The sequence below is a fragment of the Chrysochloris asiatica genome, unplaced genomic scaffold (assembly GCF_000296735.1).
Source record: "Chrysochloris asiatica unplaced genomic scaffold, ChrAsi1.0 scaffold00165, whole genome shotgun sequence".
Lineage (NCBI taxonomy): Eukaryota > Metazoa > Chordata > Mammalia > Afrosoricida > Chrysochloridae > Chrysochloris > Chrysochloris asiatica.
This window is the reverse complement of record NW_006408683.1, coordinates 1,546,481-1,565,856: the sequence shown is the minus strand read 5'-3', so window position 1 is coordinate 1,565,856 and position 19,376 is coordinate 1,546,481. Positions and strand designations below refer to the sequence as shown.

Sequence of the window (19,376 nt, the reverse complement as noted above, 5' to 3'; positions counted from 1 at the left end):
CATCAGTCGTTCCTTGGAAACCCTTTACAGTGTCACTATGGGTTGGAACCAACTCGAGGGTACTTAAAAACAACAGTAACAAATATATATATATGGAGCCCTGGTGTGGTGCTGTGGGTTAATTTGGCACCACAAAGTCGTTTGGCACCACAAAGTTGGTGGTTCAAGCTGACCAGCTGCTCCCTGGAAACCCTATACAGGGTCACTATGGGTCGGAACCAACTTGACGGCACTTAACAACAACTATAAACTACCAGCTGTTCCACAGGAGAAAGATGAGGCTTTCTGCTTCTGTAAAGATTTACAGCCTCGGAAACCCTGTGCAGAGTCACTATGAGTCGGAACCAACTCCACGGTACTTAACAACAACAACAATATATATAGGTTACATACATATGTGTGTGTGTATGGAGTCCTGGTGTGGCACTGTGGCCTAATGCCCTGGACTGCAAGTTCAGTTTGAACCTCAAGGTTGGTGGTTCAAGCTCACCAGCCATGCCTTGGGAAGCCTATACAGGGTTACTATGAGTCAGAACTGATTTGATGGCACTTAACAACAATGTGTGTGTGTGTGTGTGTGTGTGTGTGTGTGAGTAATAAAGTTGGACTGTAGTGATCATGCAGTGCTGCTAGGAGTACTTTTCTCACATTATGACTTGATGGGAAGACACTGGAGTGGTGGGGTCTTTTAGCCATCCTTCCCTAAATCAGATAATGGAGAAGGTCTGTGATCTGTCCAAATGGTAGGCTTGTTTAACTTATGCTCTTGTCCTTTTGTCCATTTCCACTGTTAATTGTGCAACATTTGATTTCAGAATGTACTGAGTAGTTCAACTTGTGTTTTGAACCTTTCCAAGATCTTGATGAGATTATTCAGTTATACTGAAGCAGAGAAATAGAAACAGGAATGTCATCATTTTGTTGAGGGTGAGAATAGGGACTCATTTATTTGTATTTGACAATTCTTTAAAAAATCTGTAACTAAAATACAAAATAGAGAAATGTCTATTGTTGGAAAGGAGACTATAATGTTTACAATTAAGTACTATTCATCTTAATTCTTCTCTAGAAGTATGTTTGTATAGTGTAGTGTATAAGAGCATGTGGTATGAGAAATAATATTTTCAGTTTATTTCATATCTTTTCATCCCCATGGAACATGTTTATTTTGGCCGCTGGCATTGCTTGTGGCATCATTTTGGAGTTTGATATGTATTGCTTAACCAACTCTAGTTCTTTCATGTTTGTACATTTTAGTCTGTTTCTTAGTGATAGCATATATTGAGTTTAAATTTTAGTGCAGAAAGCCTGGAATAGAAGATTACTACATAATCATTAACTGTTATTTGTTTGGCCTGTTCACTAATGTGACTTTTTCACCTGATAACACTGTTTAATTTAGGATCTTAAAATTTGAACTGTATAACATTCATTGATAATTGGTATTTATTTTTTCACAGAAAGAAAAAAGGAAAAATGGATAACTAAGGAAGTGTTTTGTCAGTCTTCAAAGTTATACTCTTCTTTCTCTTTTCTAGGTTGCTGTAGTAAAACTAAAAAATGCAGATAAAGTATTTGCCATGAAAATATTGAATAAATGGGAAATGCTGAAAAGAGCCGAGGTAAGAAGCTTATGTATTTGATTATTTAAATAATATTTTACAAATATTTTTAGAGAACTATAAAATTATATTGTGTTAGTAGATCTTGCATATCATTTGGTAACCTTTTAATATATGATAGAATGCTTTTAACCAATATGTGAGAGTTAAGGTTTTGTGTCCATTTCATTGGGCCAGGAGTCACAATGATTTGGCTGCAGAGATGTAGCTATACCACATGATGTGATCTAATATAATGTAAATCAACTCTTTAATGAAGTTTGCTATGAGCAGCCAATCAAATGAAGTTTTCTCAGAGGTGTGGCCTGCTTCCAATATATTGGACACTTGGGAAAAACTTGCTTACTTTCTGCTGATCTGGAATCTACATCTAGCTCTTCATCCAACCTTCATTCTTTGGACTCGAGCCAGGAGCCTGTTTTGTTGCCTGCCAATCCTGGAGTCATCAGCTGGCTGTCATCTTACCTACCCAGCCTGCCAGTCTGCCATCTGACATTTCGATCTTGATTCATCTCACCCACAGACTTGGGGTGTGGTGCTGTGGGTTAATGCACTGGACTGCAACGTCGTTTGAACTACAAGGTCAGTGGTTCAAGCTTACTTAACAGCAGCGCTTCAGAAACCCTACACAGGCTCGCTATGGGTCAGAACCAGCTTGACGGCATTTCACAACACCAACAACAACTGTTGACCCATTTCCTTAATATAAACTTTACTTTATAAGCTTCACAGATGTTGCCTTTCAAGAGAACCAAGGCTAGGACATTGGAACCAAGAGAGGGTCTAGAGAAACAAAATCATAAGGATGAGTATTCTAAATTGGTTCTCAATTCTAAATTGGTACTGCTGATAACTCTGTGTCCACTAGTAAATAGCATGAGCCTGCTGCTAATTGATATCTTATTAACACACTAAATATCATGTATTGGAGAGAAGTGACCCTCTGGGGTGATTGTGTGTTTGATACTTTTTTTTTCAATTTTGTCAGCATAAGAAGTATAGAGAAGTTGGCTCTGAATCAAGTGACCCTGTGTACACCAAAACAAAACACTGCCTGGTCCTGTACCATCCTCACAGTTGTTGTTAACACTTGAGCTCATTGCTGCTGCCACTGTGTCAGTCACCTCATTGAAAGTCTTCCTTCCATTGAGAGCTGACCCTCCCATTTACCAAGCATAATGTCCTTCTCCGGGTAATGGTCATTTCTGATGATATATCCAAAATATGAGATGGAATCTCATCACACTGACTTCTAAGGAGCATTCTGGTTATACTTCTTCCAACACAAATTTGTTTGTTATTCTGGCAGTCCATGCTACTTTTTTTTTTAAATGTTTTATTGTGAATTATGTGATAGTTTACATGGAGAACATTAGTTTTACGTTCATTCTGTCATATACCGTTTCATTGCCATAGTTACAGTCCCGTCCATGCATCATCAACCAACCAAAGGGCATACCCTGCAAGCCTGCCCCCACCCCTGGTCATCAGCACACAGCCCCTTTCCCTCTCTGGATTTCCAGTCCCCAGCCACTCCATCTCTCCACGTCATCGTCTCTGCCTCCATCTCAGGCATCACTGCTTCTCTGGGTAGGGTCCCACTCTCTACTTTTCTCCATTGATGGTCCCATGCTACTTTTAATATTCTTCAACACCATAGCTCAAATGCATCAATTATTCTATGGTCTTCCTTATTCATTATCCAACTTTCACATGCATATGAGGCTGTTGAAAATACCATGGGTTGGATCAGGTGCACCTTAGTCTTCAAGCTGACATCTTTGTTCTTCAACACTTTAAGAGGTCTTGTGCAACAGATTTGTCTAATGTAATAAATTGTATGATTTCTTGACTGTTACTTATATGAGTGTTGATTGTAGTTCCAAACAACATGAAGTCTTTGACAACTTGAATCTTTTCACCACTCATTATGATGTTACTTATTGGGCCAGTTGTGAGGATTTTTGTTTTCTTTATGTGGAGGTTCAACCCAAACCCATATAAAATACTGATATTCATCAGTATTTTAAATCTTCTTCACTTTCATCAGGCAAGGTTGATCTTCTGCATATCACAGGTTGTTAATGAATCTTCTGCTAATCCTAAAGCCACGTTCTTATTCATATAATTCAGCTTCTTGAATTATTTGCTCAGTATATTGACTGTGTAAGTATGGTGAAAGAATACAACTCTGGCACACACCTTTCTTAATTTTAAACCACTCATTGTGCTCTTATTCTGTTTGAATAACTGCCTTTTGGTCTATGTACATGTTCCTCATGAGCAAAAAAAAAAAAAAAGTATTCTGTAATACCCATTCTTCACAATGTTGTCCATAGCTTGTCATAACCCACACAGTTGAAAGCTTTTGCATAGTCAATAACATACAAGTAAACATCTTTCTGGTATTCTCTGCTTTTAGCCATCCATCTGATGTCAGAAACAATGCCCCTAGTTTCACATTCTCTTCTGAATCCAGTTTCTTACAGTTCCTTGTTGATGTACAGTTGCAGCCATTTTTAAATTTTATTCAACCAAGTTTTTCTTGATATTGTTCAATGATTTCTGCATTATGTTGTTTCACCTCTCTTTGGCTATGTACTTGTCTTTCAGATTGTTTGGCATAGATGAGTGAGTGCTTCCAGTGCTGTGTCAGTTTGTTACGAGATTTCAATTTGTTTTCTTTAAATTCCTGGAACCTTGTGTTTTGCCAGTCCCTTCAGTGTAGCTTGGGCTTCTTCCTTCAGTACTATCCATTCTTTAAATGTTTGAACATTGACCATTTCTTTTTGGTACAGTGACTCTGTGATTCCTTCCATCTACTTTTGGTACTTTCTGTATCATTCAATATTTTGCCCATAATATCCTTTAATATTGCAAGTCAAGGCTTGAATTTTTTTTATAGTTCTTTCAGTTTGAGCAATGCTAAATGTGCTGTTTCCTTTTGGTTTTCTAACTCAACGTCTTTGCACATTTCATTATAATATAACTTGGCCTTCTCGAGCTGTCCTTTGAAATTTTCTGTTCCGCTCTTTCATTTCTTCCATTTACTTTAACTTCTCTACACTGGAAATCGAGTTTCAGAGAATCTTGTGACATCCATTTTTGTCTTCTTTCTTTCCTGTCTTTTAAATGACCTTTTACTTTCTTCCTGTGCAGTGCTCTGAATGTCATCTCACAACTCTTCTGGTCTCTGGTTGAGATGATCTCTATATTCAGGTGGAATATATTCGTGGTGTGTACAACAAAATTGGATTGAATTGTATGGCCAGTGGTTCAAACCCACCTCAGAAACGCTATGTACCAAGTTGCTATGAATCAGACCTGACTTGACGACCTTTAACAGCAGCAACATATTCAAGGTCACATTTTGTCTCTTGTGAACTTGTTTTCATTTTCTTCAGCTTTAGCCTGAACTTGCATATTAGCAATTGATGTTCAGTTCCACAGTTGGTCCCAGACCTTATTTTGCTTGATGATATGGAGCTTTTCCACTGTCTCTTCCCACAGATGTAGTCTTTTTGATTCCTGCATATTCCATCTGGTGAGGTCCATGTGTATAGTCTCTTTCTTATGTTGTTAAAAGTATTTACAATAAAGAAGTCATTGGTCTTGCAAAATTCTGTCATGTGGTCTCCAGCATCATGCTATCACCAGGGCCATCTTTTCCATATTTTCCCTTTTGTTTTCAATCTTTGTATTCCAATCACCAGTAATTATCAACACAGCTTGTTTGCATGTTTGATCAATTTCAAACTGTAGAAATTGGTTGAGTTCTTCAATTTCATAATCACTGACCTTAGTGGTTAGTGCATAAATTTGATTAATGGTGATATTAACTGGTCTTCCTTGTAGGTGTTTGGATATTATGCTATCACAGATAGCATTGTCTTCAAGACAGAGCTTCAAATTCTCTTTCTGATAATGAATGGGGCACCATTTATCTTGAATTTGTTGGTCCCGGTATAGTAAACTGTATGATTATCTGATTCAAAATGGCCACTTCTAGTCCATTTCAGCTTAGTAATACCTAGGATATTCATCTTTTTTTTTTCCTCTCCAAAAACTCAAGGTTAATTTTTCACTAAATAGGCAACAGAAATACATGGTATAAAAATAAGTGATAAGATTATTGTTAAATGAAATGGACAGAATAAATATTCATTTTAATTTTCCATCTGTGAGAATTTCACAATAAAATAATGGTTTGCATTGTGTTATAGATGAGCTTCTTGGATCTCTTCATCCTTGTGTAAAGCAACTGACAAATTCCTCACGTTTCTAATAATTATTTAGGTGAAGATCTTTCTTTTAATGCTTCAAATTTGGTTTTTGTTTTACTTGTTTGTTTTTCACCTTATCAATACAATATGTTTTACCTTATCAGTATTGTTGTTAAGTGTTGTCAGCTTGGTTCCGATTCATAGTTACCTTGTATTGGGTTTCCAAGGAGTGGCTGGTGAGATTGAATTGCTGACCTTCTGGTTCAGACCGACCTTGCTGGTCCAGTGCGTATCCTACAGCACCATACCAGGACTCTTACAATACAATATACAGAGGTAAAATCCATGAGCTATTGATGATAACAATGCTGGATGCAATATCATACACTGTAGTTTATACAGCAAATGTAGTTTAAACCAGGAGCTTATTCTTGGTGAGTTAGCAAAAATCACTACATAAATTTAAGATGCAAGCATATTTATTTAGTTTTGAAAACTGCTTATATTTCTCCCATGGCAGTCAAGACTGAGACTTGCCACAAGATGCTTTGGAATGCTTCACTCTTTGCTTTTCTGTATATGCCCATAAATGAACAGTATGTGTGTGTTTCCATTTCTACCAACACTTTATAGGATAAATCTTTCAAGCTGCTGTGGATTTTAATAAAAACTGTCCACTTTAAAAAGGGGGGTCATGGTTGTCATGTTTTAAACAAAAGTGACTGCTTTGAAGATACTCTAAATCAGTCATCACTGTCTCTCGCTATCTTGCAGAATCATAGCCATTCTGGTCTAAGCAATGTTTGTTTGCTCGCATTTGAGTTTCCTTTAGCATACATGTTGCCATTCTAGCATATTTTACTACCAAAAAAAATTTTTTTTTCCTGTTGTAGCTCCCAAATGACCCTTTCTTGATGTCATCTCCTATTTATAGATGAGTGTATCCACAGAGCTGTTGCTAAAAAACTCAGGTCTCCCAGATACCAGTCCAGCTCTTAGCATTGTCTCCTAAATTCTGTTAATTTTAAGGGACTACTGAGATATCATCACCTGGGGTAAAGTTGGGATTTTATAAGCCAGGATTGGCTAGCCAGGATACTTAAAGCTAACCCTGCATGTCTGCACATGAAAATGCCACTAGTGGTGTAATTAATACTAGGCTGAAGCCATTTTATCTTGAGTTTTAATGGAAATCTTAAACTTCTTTAAAGCACTGCTAAAGATAATTAGCAATTTAGTTAATATTTTTCAGTGGCATTCACAGCCAGGTCCAGAGAATTGGCAACCTTTAGTCACACAAAGGAGAGAACAAAAATATCTTAAATCCTCTTAAGTAAGCTAGCACTTTCTCAAGAAATAGGGTACTCCAAAGTAATTCCTGACAGTGAAAATTCCTATTATTTGAAGTTGATTTTGATTCAATTAGTTGTGTGGGAATAGAATACAATATTCTGCATTCAAACTGGTATACTTCAAGTCTGTTTGTTTCTATAGGATTGTTATCTTGAATTTATAGGTTAAGTAAGAGAGACTCCTTTTTATGTCTTTCAAATACAATAGTAAATAAATAAGTATAACTGCTGAGGGCTTTTCAGTAACACTCCAGGGAAAAACATGTTCCCAGTTTTTAACAATTTCCGATTTTCCTATATTCAGACATTCCATACTTCATACATTCCATGTTCCAATTATTAAAGTATATTTGCAGCTGTTTCTTGTTTTGTGTTGTGCCTCATCAGCAAATGAAAGTTCAGAAAGCTTTGCTCCATTCACACATTTTCAACCCTATTTTGAGGCAGCAGCTCTTCCCCAGTCATATTTTGAGTGCCTTCCAACTGAGGGCTCATCTCCCAATACGATATCTAACAATGTTCTGCTGCTATTCATAATGTTCTCTTCTTCTGTATTTGACAATTTTCCACGCTCTTCATAAGGTTTTCAGTGGCTAAACATTCAGAGGTAGTCTAACTCTCCTTGTTCCTAGTCTGTCTTAGTCTGACTGTTCTGCTGAAATCTGTATACAATATATTTAAAGTTCTTGATTTGCCTTAATTTGTACATTATGTGTTACAAGAGTATTTTAATATCTTAATAATGTTGGGTTTTTGTTTTGTTTGTTTTTTTAATTGAGCTGTTAATCATAAATGTAGTCTGGGAGTTATGAGCTGGAGATACAAGTTGCCAACAACAACAAATACCTAGACTAATAGCTAGCACACAGCGGTGGTGGTGGTGGTAATGATGATGACTGTGTGTCATCAAAGTGACTCTGTATAGGGTTTCCAAAGCTGTAAATCTTTACGGAAATAAAAGTCTAATCTATCTTCCACAAAAAAAAAAAGAAAAAGGATTAATGTCTTTAAAGTATAATCATGGTGAAGAATACTGACTGTACTGTGGACTGGTAGAAGAATGAACAAATCTGTTTTGGAATAAGTATAGTCAGCATGCTCTTTAGAAGGAAGGTGGTGAGACTTCATCTCATATACTTTGGACATATCATCAAGAGGGACCAATCCTTGGAGAAAGACATCATGCTTGGTAAAGTAGAGGGTTAATGTAAGAGATCAAGACCCTCAACAAAGTGAATTGGCACAGTGGCTGCAGTAACGGTTGTGAAGATGAGCCAGGACCAGGATTTGTTTTGTTCTGTTGTACACTGGATCTGTGTGAGTCAGAACCAACAACAGTAACAACAACAGGCTTAGTGTTCCTATTTATAAAATGAATATAATTATAGTCTTTACATGTTAAAGGAGTCCCAGTGTGGTGCTGTAGAATAAGCCCTGAACTGCTAACTGCAAGGTTATTGTTTCCAACCCACCAGCCATTCCTCAGAAACCCTATACAGGATCGCTATCAATCAGAACCACCTCAGTGGCATTTAACAATAACAATAAGATCTCTCTAAAGCTGAGGAACAGTATATTCTGCTACATGCAGCAGTATTGATTTATGGCTGTTATTTTTTGTTATTGTTGTTATCTCTGTTTTGTTACTTGTAATTTTTTATATGATTTTTTTTTTTTAGAAGTAGTAGTATAGTAACCTGGTATGGTGCTGTGGGTTAATGCACTGGACTGCAGAATTGTTTTGAACCGCAAGGTTGGTGGTTCAGGTTCACCAACTGTTCCTCAGAAACCTTTACAGGGTTGTTATGGGTTGGAACTGTCTCGACGGCACATAACAATAATGAAGTATAGTAGCCGGAGTCCTGGTGTGACACTGTAGGATAAGCAATGGACTGCTAACCATAAGATCATCAGTTCAAACCTACCAGCAGTTCCTTGGAAACCCTCAAACAGGGTCACAATGAGTCTGAACCAACTCTACAGCACTAAACAACAGTATAGTAGCCATGAGGTTGCCATGAGTAAGAATCTATTTGACGGCAGTGGTTTGGGTTTAGTTTGATTATATATAGTAGTAATGAATTTAGATCATTAAATTTGAACTGCCTCTTATTCCTGACCTTCCTACAGGTACTACAGTGACCCACAGGCAGTACAATGTAGACACTACAAAAATGAAAAAGTGAATAATAATAAAAACTCCATCATTCCCCTAATACCCAGTTTTTCTATTTAAAGGAAATATTTTTTAAAGATTTCTTACATACTCTTTTAGTTCCTGGATCGTACAAGTAGTTAATATATTTCACTGCTAACTGAAAAGTTGCAAGGTGACTTGTAAGAAAAGCCTGATGAGCTACAACTGAAAAAATCAGCCATTGTAAACACTGTAGAAAACCCTATAGGTCACCGTGAGTCAGAATTAAGTTTATGGCAGTTGCTTTTTGTCCAGAAATATGTATCTCCAGCTCATAACTCCCAGACTACAATTATGATTAACAGCTCAATTAAAAACAAAAAACCAAAAAAACCTAACATTATTAATATATTCAAATACTCTTATAACACATAGTGTACAAATAAAAGGGAAATCAAGAACTTTAAATATATTGTATAAAATTTCTTGTTCAGTAGTATTATTTGTATGTATTCTATTAATATAAACTACAAGGAGTCCTGGTGTGGCACTGTGGGTTAATGTGCTGGACTACAAAATTGGTTTGAACCACAGGGTCAGCAGTTGAAGCTTACCCGTCACTCCTTGGAAGCCCTATCCAGGATTGCTATGAGGTGGAACTGACTCTATGGCACTTAACAACAACAACAAAAAGAAGGAAGGCTATGGAAATATGCTGAATTGGACAGTGCTGTCCTTTTTTAAAATGAGATTCTACATAGAGTGTAAATAATTATTTTTCTAGGTGGGCAGTCTAATTTTTACCATAGGGCAGATTCATTTGTGCCCATTCTAGAATGAAATACTTTTCTGTACTTCCAAAATTATATTCCTTGGTATTAGAGCACCTATGTTGAGAGGGATACATACATTCAACTTTTGTTATTATTGCCAAATTGTTTCCTGAAAAAGTTGGACCAATGTACATTATGCTCATAATATGTACATGTGTCTGTTTTATTGCATATTTGCCAACTTTGCATGTTATAATGTTATAAAATTGTTTATTTGACATATATCTTTATATATTATTTAGAAGCATTGTTACTGACAAATTTAAAAGTAACATATCTCAGGTTTGGTTTAGCCATCAAATACACAGTAAAATAGAGATCTAAAAATAAATTGATGTTGTGGTTTTTAAGATGTAATATTTGGAATTCTTGTGTTTTGCAATTTAAAATTTTTATCTGTATGTCTTTTTAGTGGAAATTGTTGTTCCCCCTTCCTCAAATGTTATTAGATAGAGGGAGTTGTTATTTGAAATAACTTCTCTGTGGTAGTATTTTTTGGGTGAATATAATGAACTAGAAGCCAAAGTAGATACAATCATCTTTAGATTTTCTCTGTTCAGTACATGATTTTCAGAACTGTTGCTCTGAAAACTTATGGATTGGTAAGAAGAGTCATATGAGAACTTCTCAGAATTATCATTTATATGGTTTTTATTAACATTTCTATATGTGACACTGTAGGATAAGCACTGGACTGCTAGCCACAAGCTTGGTGGTAGTTCAAACACACTAGCCACTCCTTCAAAGCCCTATACAGAGTCACTATGAGTCGAAACTGACTTGAATGCACTTAACAACAACAACATTTCAACATAAATAATCTTGTTACTGTTTGTCTTTAACAAGTAGTCCATTAAAGATAAAATGTAAGCTGTATATGAGTGAACATAAAATCCAAACCAAACCCATTGCCATCAACTCGATTCCAACTCACAGCTACCGTCTAAGACAGGGTAGAATTGTCTTGTAGACTTTCCAAGGCTGTAATCTTTATGTGTGCCACATCTTTCTCCTGTGGAGTGACTTGGTGCACTTGAACTGTATCTGCTCGTCACTGTGCTACTTGATCTTCTCAGGATTCAATGTAACAGTGTAAAACTGCCTAGCAGTTAGAACTATCACTATGGCAAGCAGAATGTTTGTTTGAAAGATAATGTGACTGAATCTGAGGAAACAATATAATCTCCATTATTTCTCATATTATTACATTTTCATGTTCTGTTTTTACAGAGGAAATGTGAAAAATCTTGCTAATTAAAAACAGTAGTTGAAGAACACATTTTAGCCTTTAATTGTGTTGAATTTCTGGGACACTTTTATGAACCCCAGTGTGTAAAATTTGATAAATACTGATTTAGAACAAGGTTTCTCCACAGTGGCACTAAGTCAGACAATTCTGTGTTATGGGCATCAGTCCTGTGCATTGTAGGATGATAATATAAATGCAAGGAGGGATATGGAAGTATGCTGAGCTGTACTGTGCTCTTCTTGTTTAAAATGTGATTCTACAAAGAATGTCAATAATACATTTTTCTAGCTGGCCAGTCTAATTTTTAACAATGGAGAAATTCATTTTGTTCCCACTCTAGAATTTATATACCTTCAAGGCATCACTAACCTTTATCCACTAGATGTCAGTAGAATCTCTCACCTCCCTACCCCATGCCACAAATCCCCACCCCTGCCAAGTTATGACAACCAACTGAGGACAGTGTAACACATTGAAGCAGAAAAGCAGGCTACACTTGACATCTAAGTATCTGAGGCATTAGTTGAAATAGTTTAATATCTAAGTGGTGATGGTAGTGATGGGGGTTGTGTGCCACCGAGTTGGTTCCATCTCATAGAGACCCTCTAAATCTTTACAGAAGCAAAAAGCCTCATCTTTTTCCTGTGGAGCAACTGGTAGGTTCAAACTACTGACCTTGTGGTTAGCAGCTCAGTTTGTAATCCACTATGCAACCAAGACTTCATAATAACTAAGTATTAAGGATAAAATTTTATGATGTCTGGGATTTGCTTAAAAAAAAAAAAAAATCTATGTTATGTGGAGTAGTAATGAGTTGAGGATGGAGATGAAACAAATTGGCCAATAAGATACTTGTTGAAGTTGAGTGATAAGTACAATGTAGCGGTGTTGATTTGTATACTGTTTTCTCTAACCTTGTATTTGATTAAACCATTTAATTATTATTTTTAAATTATATTTTATTAAGCAGTTTGATCAGCACTGGACTGTGAGCCAAAAGATCAGCAGTTCAAACCCACCAGCTCATCCTTGGAAGCCCTACAGTCGGAACTGACTGGACCAGCACTTAACAACAATAGCAACTACAAGCAGTTTAGCTTAAAAAATGTTAAAAAATCTGACTCTTGGGAACCTCATGCATGTGTGTAGAGTAGAACTTCGCTTCATAGGGTTTTTGAGGCTGTGACCTTTCAGAAATTAATCACTTGACTTTTCTTCTGAGAAGTTTCTGAGTGGGTTCAATCCACTAATCTGTTAATAGTTAAGTGCTTAACCATTTACATCACCCCTGGATTTAGCATAGATTAGAGTCTACTTTATTTCTGTGACAGAACGTCTTTGTAATTTTATTTAGTTTGGAGTCATCAATCAAATGAAATAATGAGTGTCTATTAGAAGACCAAAGGAGCCTTGGTGGTTCTGTAGGACAAGCCACTAGTCACCCTGTGGAGAAAGATGAGTCTTTCTGATTCTGTATACGTTTACAGCCTCAGAAACCCTATGCAAGGTCACTATGTGTTGGAACTGAGGCACCTAACAACAACATTTGAAGACCAAAGAAGCAATGATGCATTTGAATTATGTTGTTGGCAAATGTGATGTAGTGAATTATTTGATGTTTCTTCCTGCCATAGTCTTTGCATTTGCATGGTGTTGATTATGTGCCGTGGAGTTGGTTCCGACTCATACCGACCCTGTACAGGGTTTCCAAGGCTGTAAATCTTTACGGGAGCAGAAAGCCTCATTTTTCTCCCTGCTGGTAGTTTCAAACTGCTGACCTTACGGTTTACAGCCTGATTCATAACCACTATGCTACCAGAGCTCCTTGTAGTCTTTGCATACTTAACACCAAATGACATTTTTCTGATGATTGGGTAATTGGAGCAGGGAGGGGCAGAGATGCTGATAGGATTATATGGTTCAGTTGTGTGTGATTGTTAACAGAATTAATAGTGATAATAAAAACATGGAACCTTAATGTATGTTTAAAACAGGTGTGGGAATGTCTAGCCTATGAGCTGTATCATTGAGAAGTGCCGTCAAGTCGGTTCCGACTCATAGTGACCTTGCATAGGGTTTCCAAGGAGTGGGTAGTGAATTTGAACTTCCGTATAAGATCTGTGAAATCATTAGGTCAAGGCAACTACAGTTCCAACCATCACATTGTTGTTGTGAAGTGCCATGGATTTGGATCCATTCCATAGCGACCCTGTATAGGATTTTCTAGGAGTGACTGGTGAGTTTGAACCACAAACCGACTTGGCAGTCTGTCACATTAACCCACAGCAACACACCAGGATTCCTTGCCATCACGTTTTTTGTTAATGCCATCGAGTTGGTTCTGACCCATAGCAACCCTGTATAGGATTTCCAAGGAGTGGTTGGTGAGTTTGAACTGCCAACCTTGCAGTTCTAACCGACATTGCAGTCCAGCACATTAACCTACAGCACCACTCATAGCAGGCTAATTTTTGTTGTATTTTTTTTTTTAAAGTTTTTATTGTGAATTGAGTGATAGTTTACATGGGAGAGCATCAGTTTTACATTTATCTTTCATCATCATTTAACAGTACCTGTCTCTATTCCCTGTGGGTTTTTTTTTATATTTTTATTTTTTTGACGTACACCAGAACACTCTGGAATATACAAACATCCAAATAATCAAAAGGCACACTCTGCAAAGCAGGCTAATTTTTAAGTTGATGATTTTGTATGGCCTACGAATGATGTTACAAATATCCAAATACCCTTAGCAGAAAAAAGGTTCCCCACCCCTGATATAAAATGAGCCATCTAAGAAGCAGAGAAGAGAGATCTCACTACCCTCAAAGACGAAGAGCCAAGAGTGGAGTATGTCCTTTTGATCCAGAGATCCCTGCATATTGAATTTCTTTGACCTAGGGACAGAAAGCTGTGACACTAGAGGAGTAACAGAGGAGGCACAGATCTACCCATGTTAACAGCAACAGCAGCAAATCAAGAGCCTAAGCATGAGACAGAGTGGTGGGCTCCCTAGCCAACTGAGCAAGTAAAACTGAATGACTTTGGGCAGGAGACTTGCTTGCAGAACGGGGTGCCTCCAGGCACTTAATTGGAGGAGTTAGGTTGCTGACTCAAGGAACTAGAACTGAGTGCCTTCAGGCTGAGACTCATGGTAGAGTGGTGTGTACAGCCCTAAAAGAGTCTTGTAACATTGCTGGAGCAGGGCAGAGGCCAGTCCAAGGAGCTGAGGGAAAGAGAGAGTCCTGCCTGTGGGCATGGCTGAGGAGAAGCTATGCCTAAAAGAGTTGTGCTCTTAGCATTTTCTGATCCTGCATTGTAACCTGTTAACTTCAATAATGAATGCCTTAACTGTAGTGTGGTGTGTGAGTTTTTTGTGACCACTGCAACAAATTATTGAACCCAGCTGAGAAGCAGAGTGTGCCATGGGATAGATGGTTGTTGCTATTGTTTATACTTCACAACAACAACTATGGAAAGTACCATGGAGTACCAGAAGAACAACATTGTTCTTTAGAAGCTAGGATGGTAAGACTTTGTCTCATGTACTTTGGACCTGTTATCAGTAGAGGCCAATCCATGGAGGCCATTATGCTTGTTTAAGTTAGAGGGTCAGTCTAAAAGAGGAAGACCACCAAAGAGATGGATTGACATATTAACTGTAATCATAGACTCAAAATGACAACAATTAAGAGAATGTTACAGAACCAGACAGTGTTTCATTGCTGTGAGTTAGAACGAATTTGCGGACCCTATATTGAAAGTGCGATGGGCTGCCAAAAGAACCAGTAGATCTGTTTTGGAAGAAGTGCAGCCAGAGTGCTCCTTGGAGGGCAAGATGGCCAAGCTTCGTCTCTCATACTTTGGACATATTGTCAGGAGGAACCAGTCACTGGAGAAGGATATCATGTTTGGTAAAGGAGCTCTGGTAGCATAGTGGTTGTGAATCGGGCTGCAAACTTCAAGGTCAGCAGTTCGAAACTACCAGCTGTTCTGCGGGAGAAAGATGAGGCTTTCTGCTCCTGTAAAGATTTACAGCCTCAGAAACTCTGTACAGGGTCACTATGAGTCGGAATCAATTCCATGGCACATAACCACCAAGGGTCAGAGAAAAGAGGAAGACCCCTAACGAGATGGATTGGCCAAGTGACAGCATTGATGGACTCAAGCGTGGCAATAGTAGTGAGGTTGGCCCAGGATTGGGCAATGTTTCGTTCTACTGTGCATAAGGTCGCTATGAGTCGGTACCGACTCAATGGCACCTAACAACAACAACCACAACACCATTAGATCCTTGCTGAAGGTCTAGTGTCTACAATATTTCAGATTGCTGTTATAGTAAGTTAAAGCCAGGAGACTAGGAAGAAGTAGAGACAGACAAGTTCTGAATGTGTAGCCACTGGAAACCATAGAATAGCAGAGGAAAATTGTCAGACATAGTACCAGAAAATGAAAGCATTATGAGTAGCAGCATAACATTATCAGCTGTAGTGCTGGAAGATGAGCATCTCAGGTTAGAATGCAATCAAAATAGAACTAAGAAAGAGCTGCCTCCTCAAAGTAGAGTTGACCATGATGAAGCAAATGAAGTAAAGCTTTTGGGACATTCATTTGCTGGTTGGACACAATTCAAAATGAGGAAAAACAGCTGTAAATATCTATTGATAGTTGGAACATGAAATGTATAAAATACAAATATAGGAAAATTGAGCATTGTCAAAAATAAACATTTTGCAGAAAGATCAGTATCCTAGACATTAGTGAGCTGAAATGGATTGATATTGGTCATTTTGAATCTGACAGTCATATGGTTTATTATGGTGGGAACAACAAATTCAAGAGGAATGGCTTAACATTCATCGTCGAAAAGAACATTTCAAGATCTATCATGAAATGCAGTGCTACTGTCTGTGATAGGATAACGTCCATACACCTACAAGGAAGACCAGTTAATACCATTATTATAATACAACTATTATTCAAATTTACACACCAACCATTGAGGCCAGTGATGATGAAATTAAATTCTATCAACTTCTTCAAGGAGCTCTGGTAGCATAGTGGTTACGAGTTGAGCTGCTAACCTCAAGGCCAGAAGTTCTACCAGCGGTTCCATGGTAGAAAGATAAGGCTTTCTGCTCCTGTAAAGATTTGCAACCTTGGAAACCCTGTATAGTGTCGTTATAAGTCAGAACTGACTCTACGGCACATAACCAACAACAGCTTCTTCATCTGAAATTATTCAAACATATAATTAAGGTGTATTGATAATTACTGGTGATGTGAAATCAACAGTAGGAAGACCAAGGAAATCAAGTCAAATACATGGAAACTGAGTAACGCCCTGCTGAAAAGTAGAAGAAATTAAATGTGAATTCACAAAGTTCCTAGAAACAAATGAGACCGAAAACACAATATACCAAAATCTTTGGGACACGGTGAAAGCTGTGTTGAGAGGACAGTTTATTGCAATAAACGCACACATCCAAAAAGAAGAAAGAATGAAAATTAACAGATTAACACAGCATCTACAACAATTAGAAACAGACCAACAGAGAGAACCTACAGCCACCAAAAGAACAGAAATAATAAAGATTAGAGCAGAAATAAATGAGATAGAAAACAGAAAAACTATAGAAACAATCAACAGGACAAGAAGCTGGTTCTTTGAAAGGATTAACAAAATCGACAGACCATTGGCAAACCTAACAAAAGAAAAGAGAGAGAAAACACAAATAACACGCGTTACAAACTATGCCTAGATTCCTGTATCACAAAGCCCTGTTGTTCCAAAGTTGACCATGAATCACTATTTACCTGTGTTCCACTTAGGCCTTGCAAACCTGTCTCACTGTTCCCCTGTCTGTCTTGTTCTTCCACCTCCTCCTCCCCCTTCTTGTATTGCCTTCCCCAATACCCAAACTAAAACCCCACTCCAACCCCACTATTGTGGTTACCTTAACTTTTCCCTCCATTTAAGATAGTCTGTTTTATCCTGTAATCTACCTGACCTTATCACCATCTGGATCTCTGTTCCTCTGTGTTTACCTTCTTTCACATTGTAGTTGTTTTGATCATGGACTGATCTTCCAGATCCTCTGTTCTTGTAATTTTATTCTGTTATCAACTCTTTCATTTTGTCAGTTGGTTCAGGATGCTGCTGTCACATACGTCAATCTCTGGTTGTTGCCTGTTCTTGTTGGTTCACAGCCTACAGACCTCCCTTTAGGATATTTTTCATCACAGGGTTGGCTTTGGAAAAATCCCTTAGATTCTGTTTATCCTGAAATGTTTTGATTACACCACCATATTTGATTGACAGCTTTGCTGGGTGAAGTTTCTTGGTTGTCAATTTTTTTCTTTCAGGGTTTTATATGTGTCTCCCCATTGCCTTCTTGCCTGCATGGTTTCTGCTTTGAGATTCAAGCTTAATCTGATTTGCTAGCCTTTGTATGTTACACTTCTCTTTTCACTAGCTGCTTTCAGGATTCTGCCCTTATCTTTGATTTTGGAGAGCTTGATTAGGCTATATCTTGGTGAATTTCTTTTAGGGTCTGTCCTTCTTGAGGTTCGTTGAGTTTCTTGAATGCTTATCTTTTCACTTTTCAGGATGTTATGGAAATTTTATTCCAGCAGCTCTTCAACTATCTCCTCTGTGGATTTGTGTGATTCTTCCTGTTCCAGAATGCTGATAATCTTAACTTGTTCCTCTTCATATTGTCCAACATGAATCTTAGGCCTTCTTCTGATTTTTTTTATCCCTTTTTTCTGCTTGCTCTTCTATCTTAGTAGTGTTGAGAGATTTATCTTCTAGCTCACTAGTCTGGCTTCTATCTCTTCAGGTCTTCTTCTTTGCCCTTTTGAGTGTATTGTCCATTTCTGATATTCTATTATTAATCATTTGGACCTGTTTCTGTAGGTTTTGAATTGTTTCCAATACTGTATGTATCTTATTTGATTGTTCCTATAGTGCTTTTCTGACTTCTTCCTTATTTTTCTCAACTCCATTGTATAATGTTTTGATACATTTTATATTCATTTTTCAGAATTCCTTCTGAGGTATTTCCAAAGCCTGCCCATCTTCCAGTATGGAGTGTAGGTCCACTTCCAGCTCATTTGCCTCAGTTACTTTATCTCATTTCAGAACATGTGCTGATATGGTCATCTGTTTCTGTTTTTTGGGCATATTTCAGGAGTTACCTGTGGCCTTAATACTTAGATGGGTGTGTATTTTGATATTTTTTTATGCTTTCTGATTGCCTCCAGGTAGATGTGATCAGGAGATGGGCTTTCCTTTTCACTCTTCTTCCTGAGTAATTTCAAGATGCCACTGTTGGTCATTGTGAAGTAACTCAGGATTTAATTTTTGGCCTGTTTCCTTTTTATTCTGCCTGTCCTGCTCCACAACCTCCGTTCAGGCCTTTTTCCTAGTGATAAACAGTTCAGGGCCAGCTGTGGCTGTTTTGCACTGCTGTTTGGTTTTAAGTGGAAACTGTCTCTTTCAGTTTCGAGGAGATCTGTTTGCATGTGTAGTAAAACCCTCCAGGGGTGGAGGTGGGGTATCCACTCACTCAGGTACCCCCTCTAGTCACCTGAATGGAGGTGTACATATAGTGAGAGACCACTGAACAGATAAAAACAAAACAAATGTTCACACCTTTATCTCAGTGGTTCTGTCAGGCGTCCATGGCTGCTCTGATCCTTCCTCTACTTGGTCTTGCCCAAGATTGCTGCTCTGGGAACAGCTGAGCATCTTGAATTAGAAAGTAATGGATTTCTTGTTTCTGCTGTAAATGCCCCTAGCTGTAAACCTTCCAACCAGTATTTAGAATATTCCTTTATATGTGGTTCAGAGTTCTGGCACCATCCTCTGAACCTGCTTGGTCCGGTATTCTGTGTTGTTGCTGACGGAGCTCCTCACTGCACTTCCACCCGATCCACCATCTTGTTTTTTCTTCAG

The 19,376-nt window shown here is 37.9% G+C and overlaps 1 protein-coding gene across 3 annotated transcripts in view; it reads left to right on the top strand.

Moving 5' to 3' along the window:
- CDC42BPA (CDC42 binding protein kinase alpha (DMPK-like)) overlaps positions 1–19,376 on the top strand; it is a 628,044-nt gene that overhangs the window by 200,052 nt on the left and 408,616 nt on the right. For all 3 annotated transcript variants that reach the window (XM_006871264.1, XM_006871263.1, XM_006871265.1), the window contains one exon: positions 1,539–1,622. In XM_006871264.1, coding sequence (XP_006871326.1) covers positions 1,539–1,622 — 84 coding nt within the window. The remainder of the gene's footprint in view (positions 1–1,538; positions 1,623–19,376) is intronic.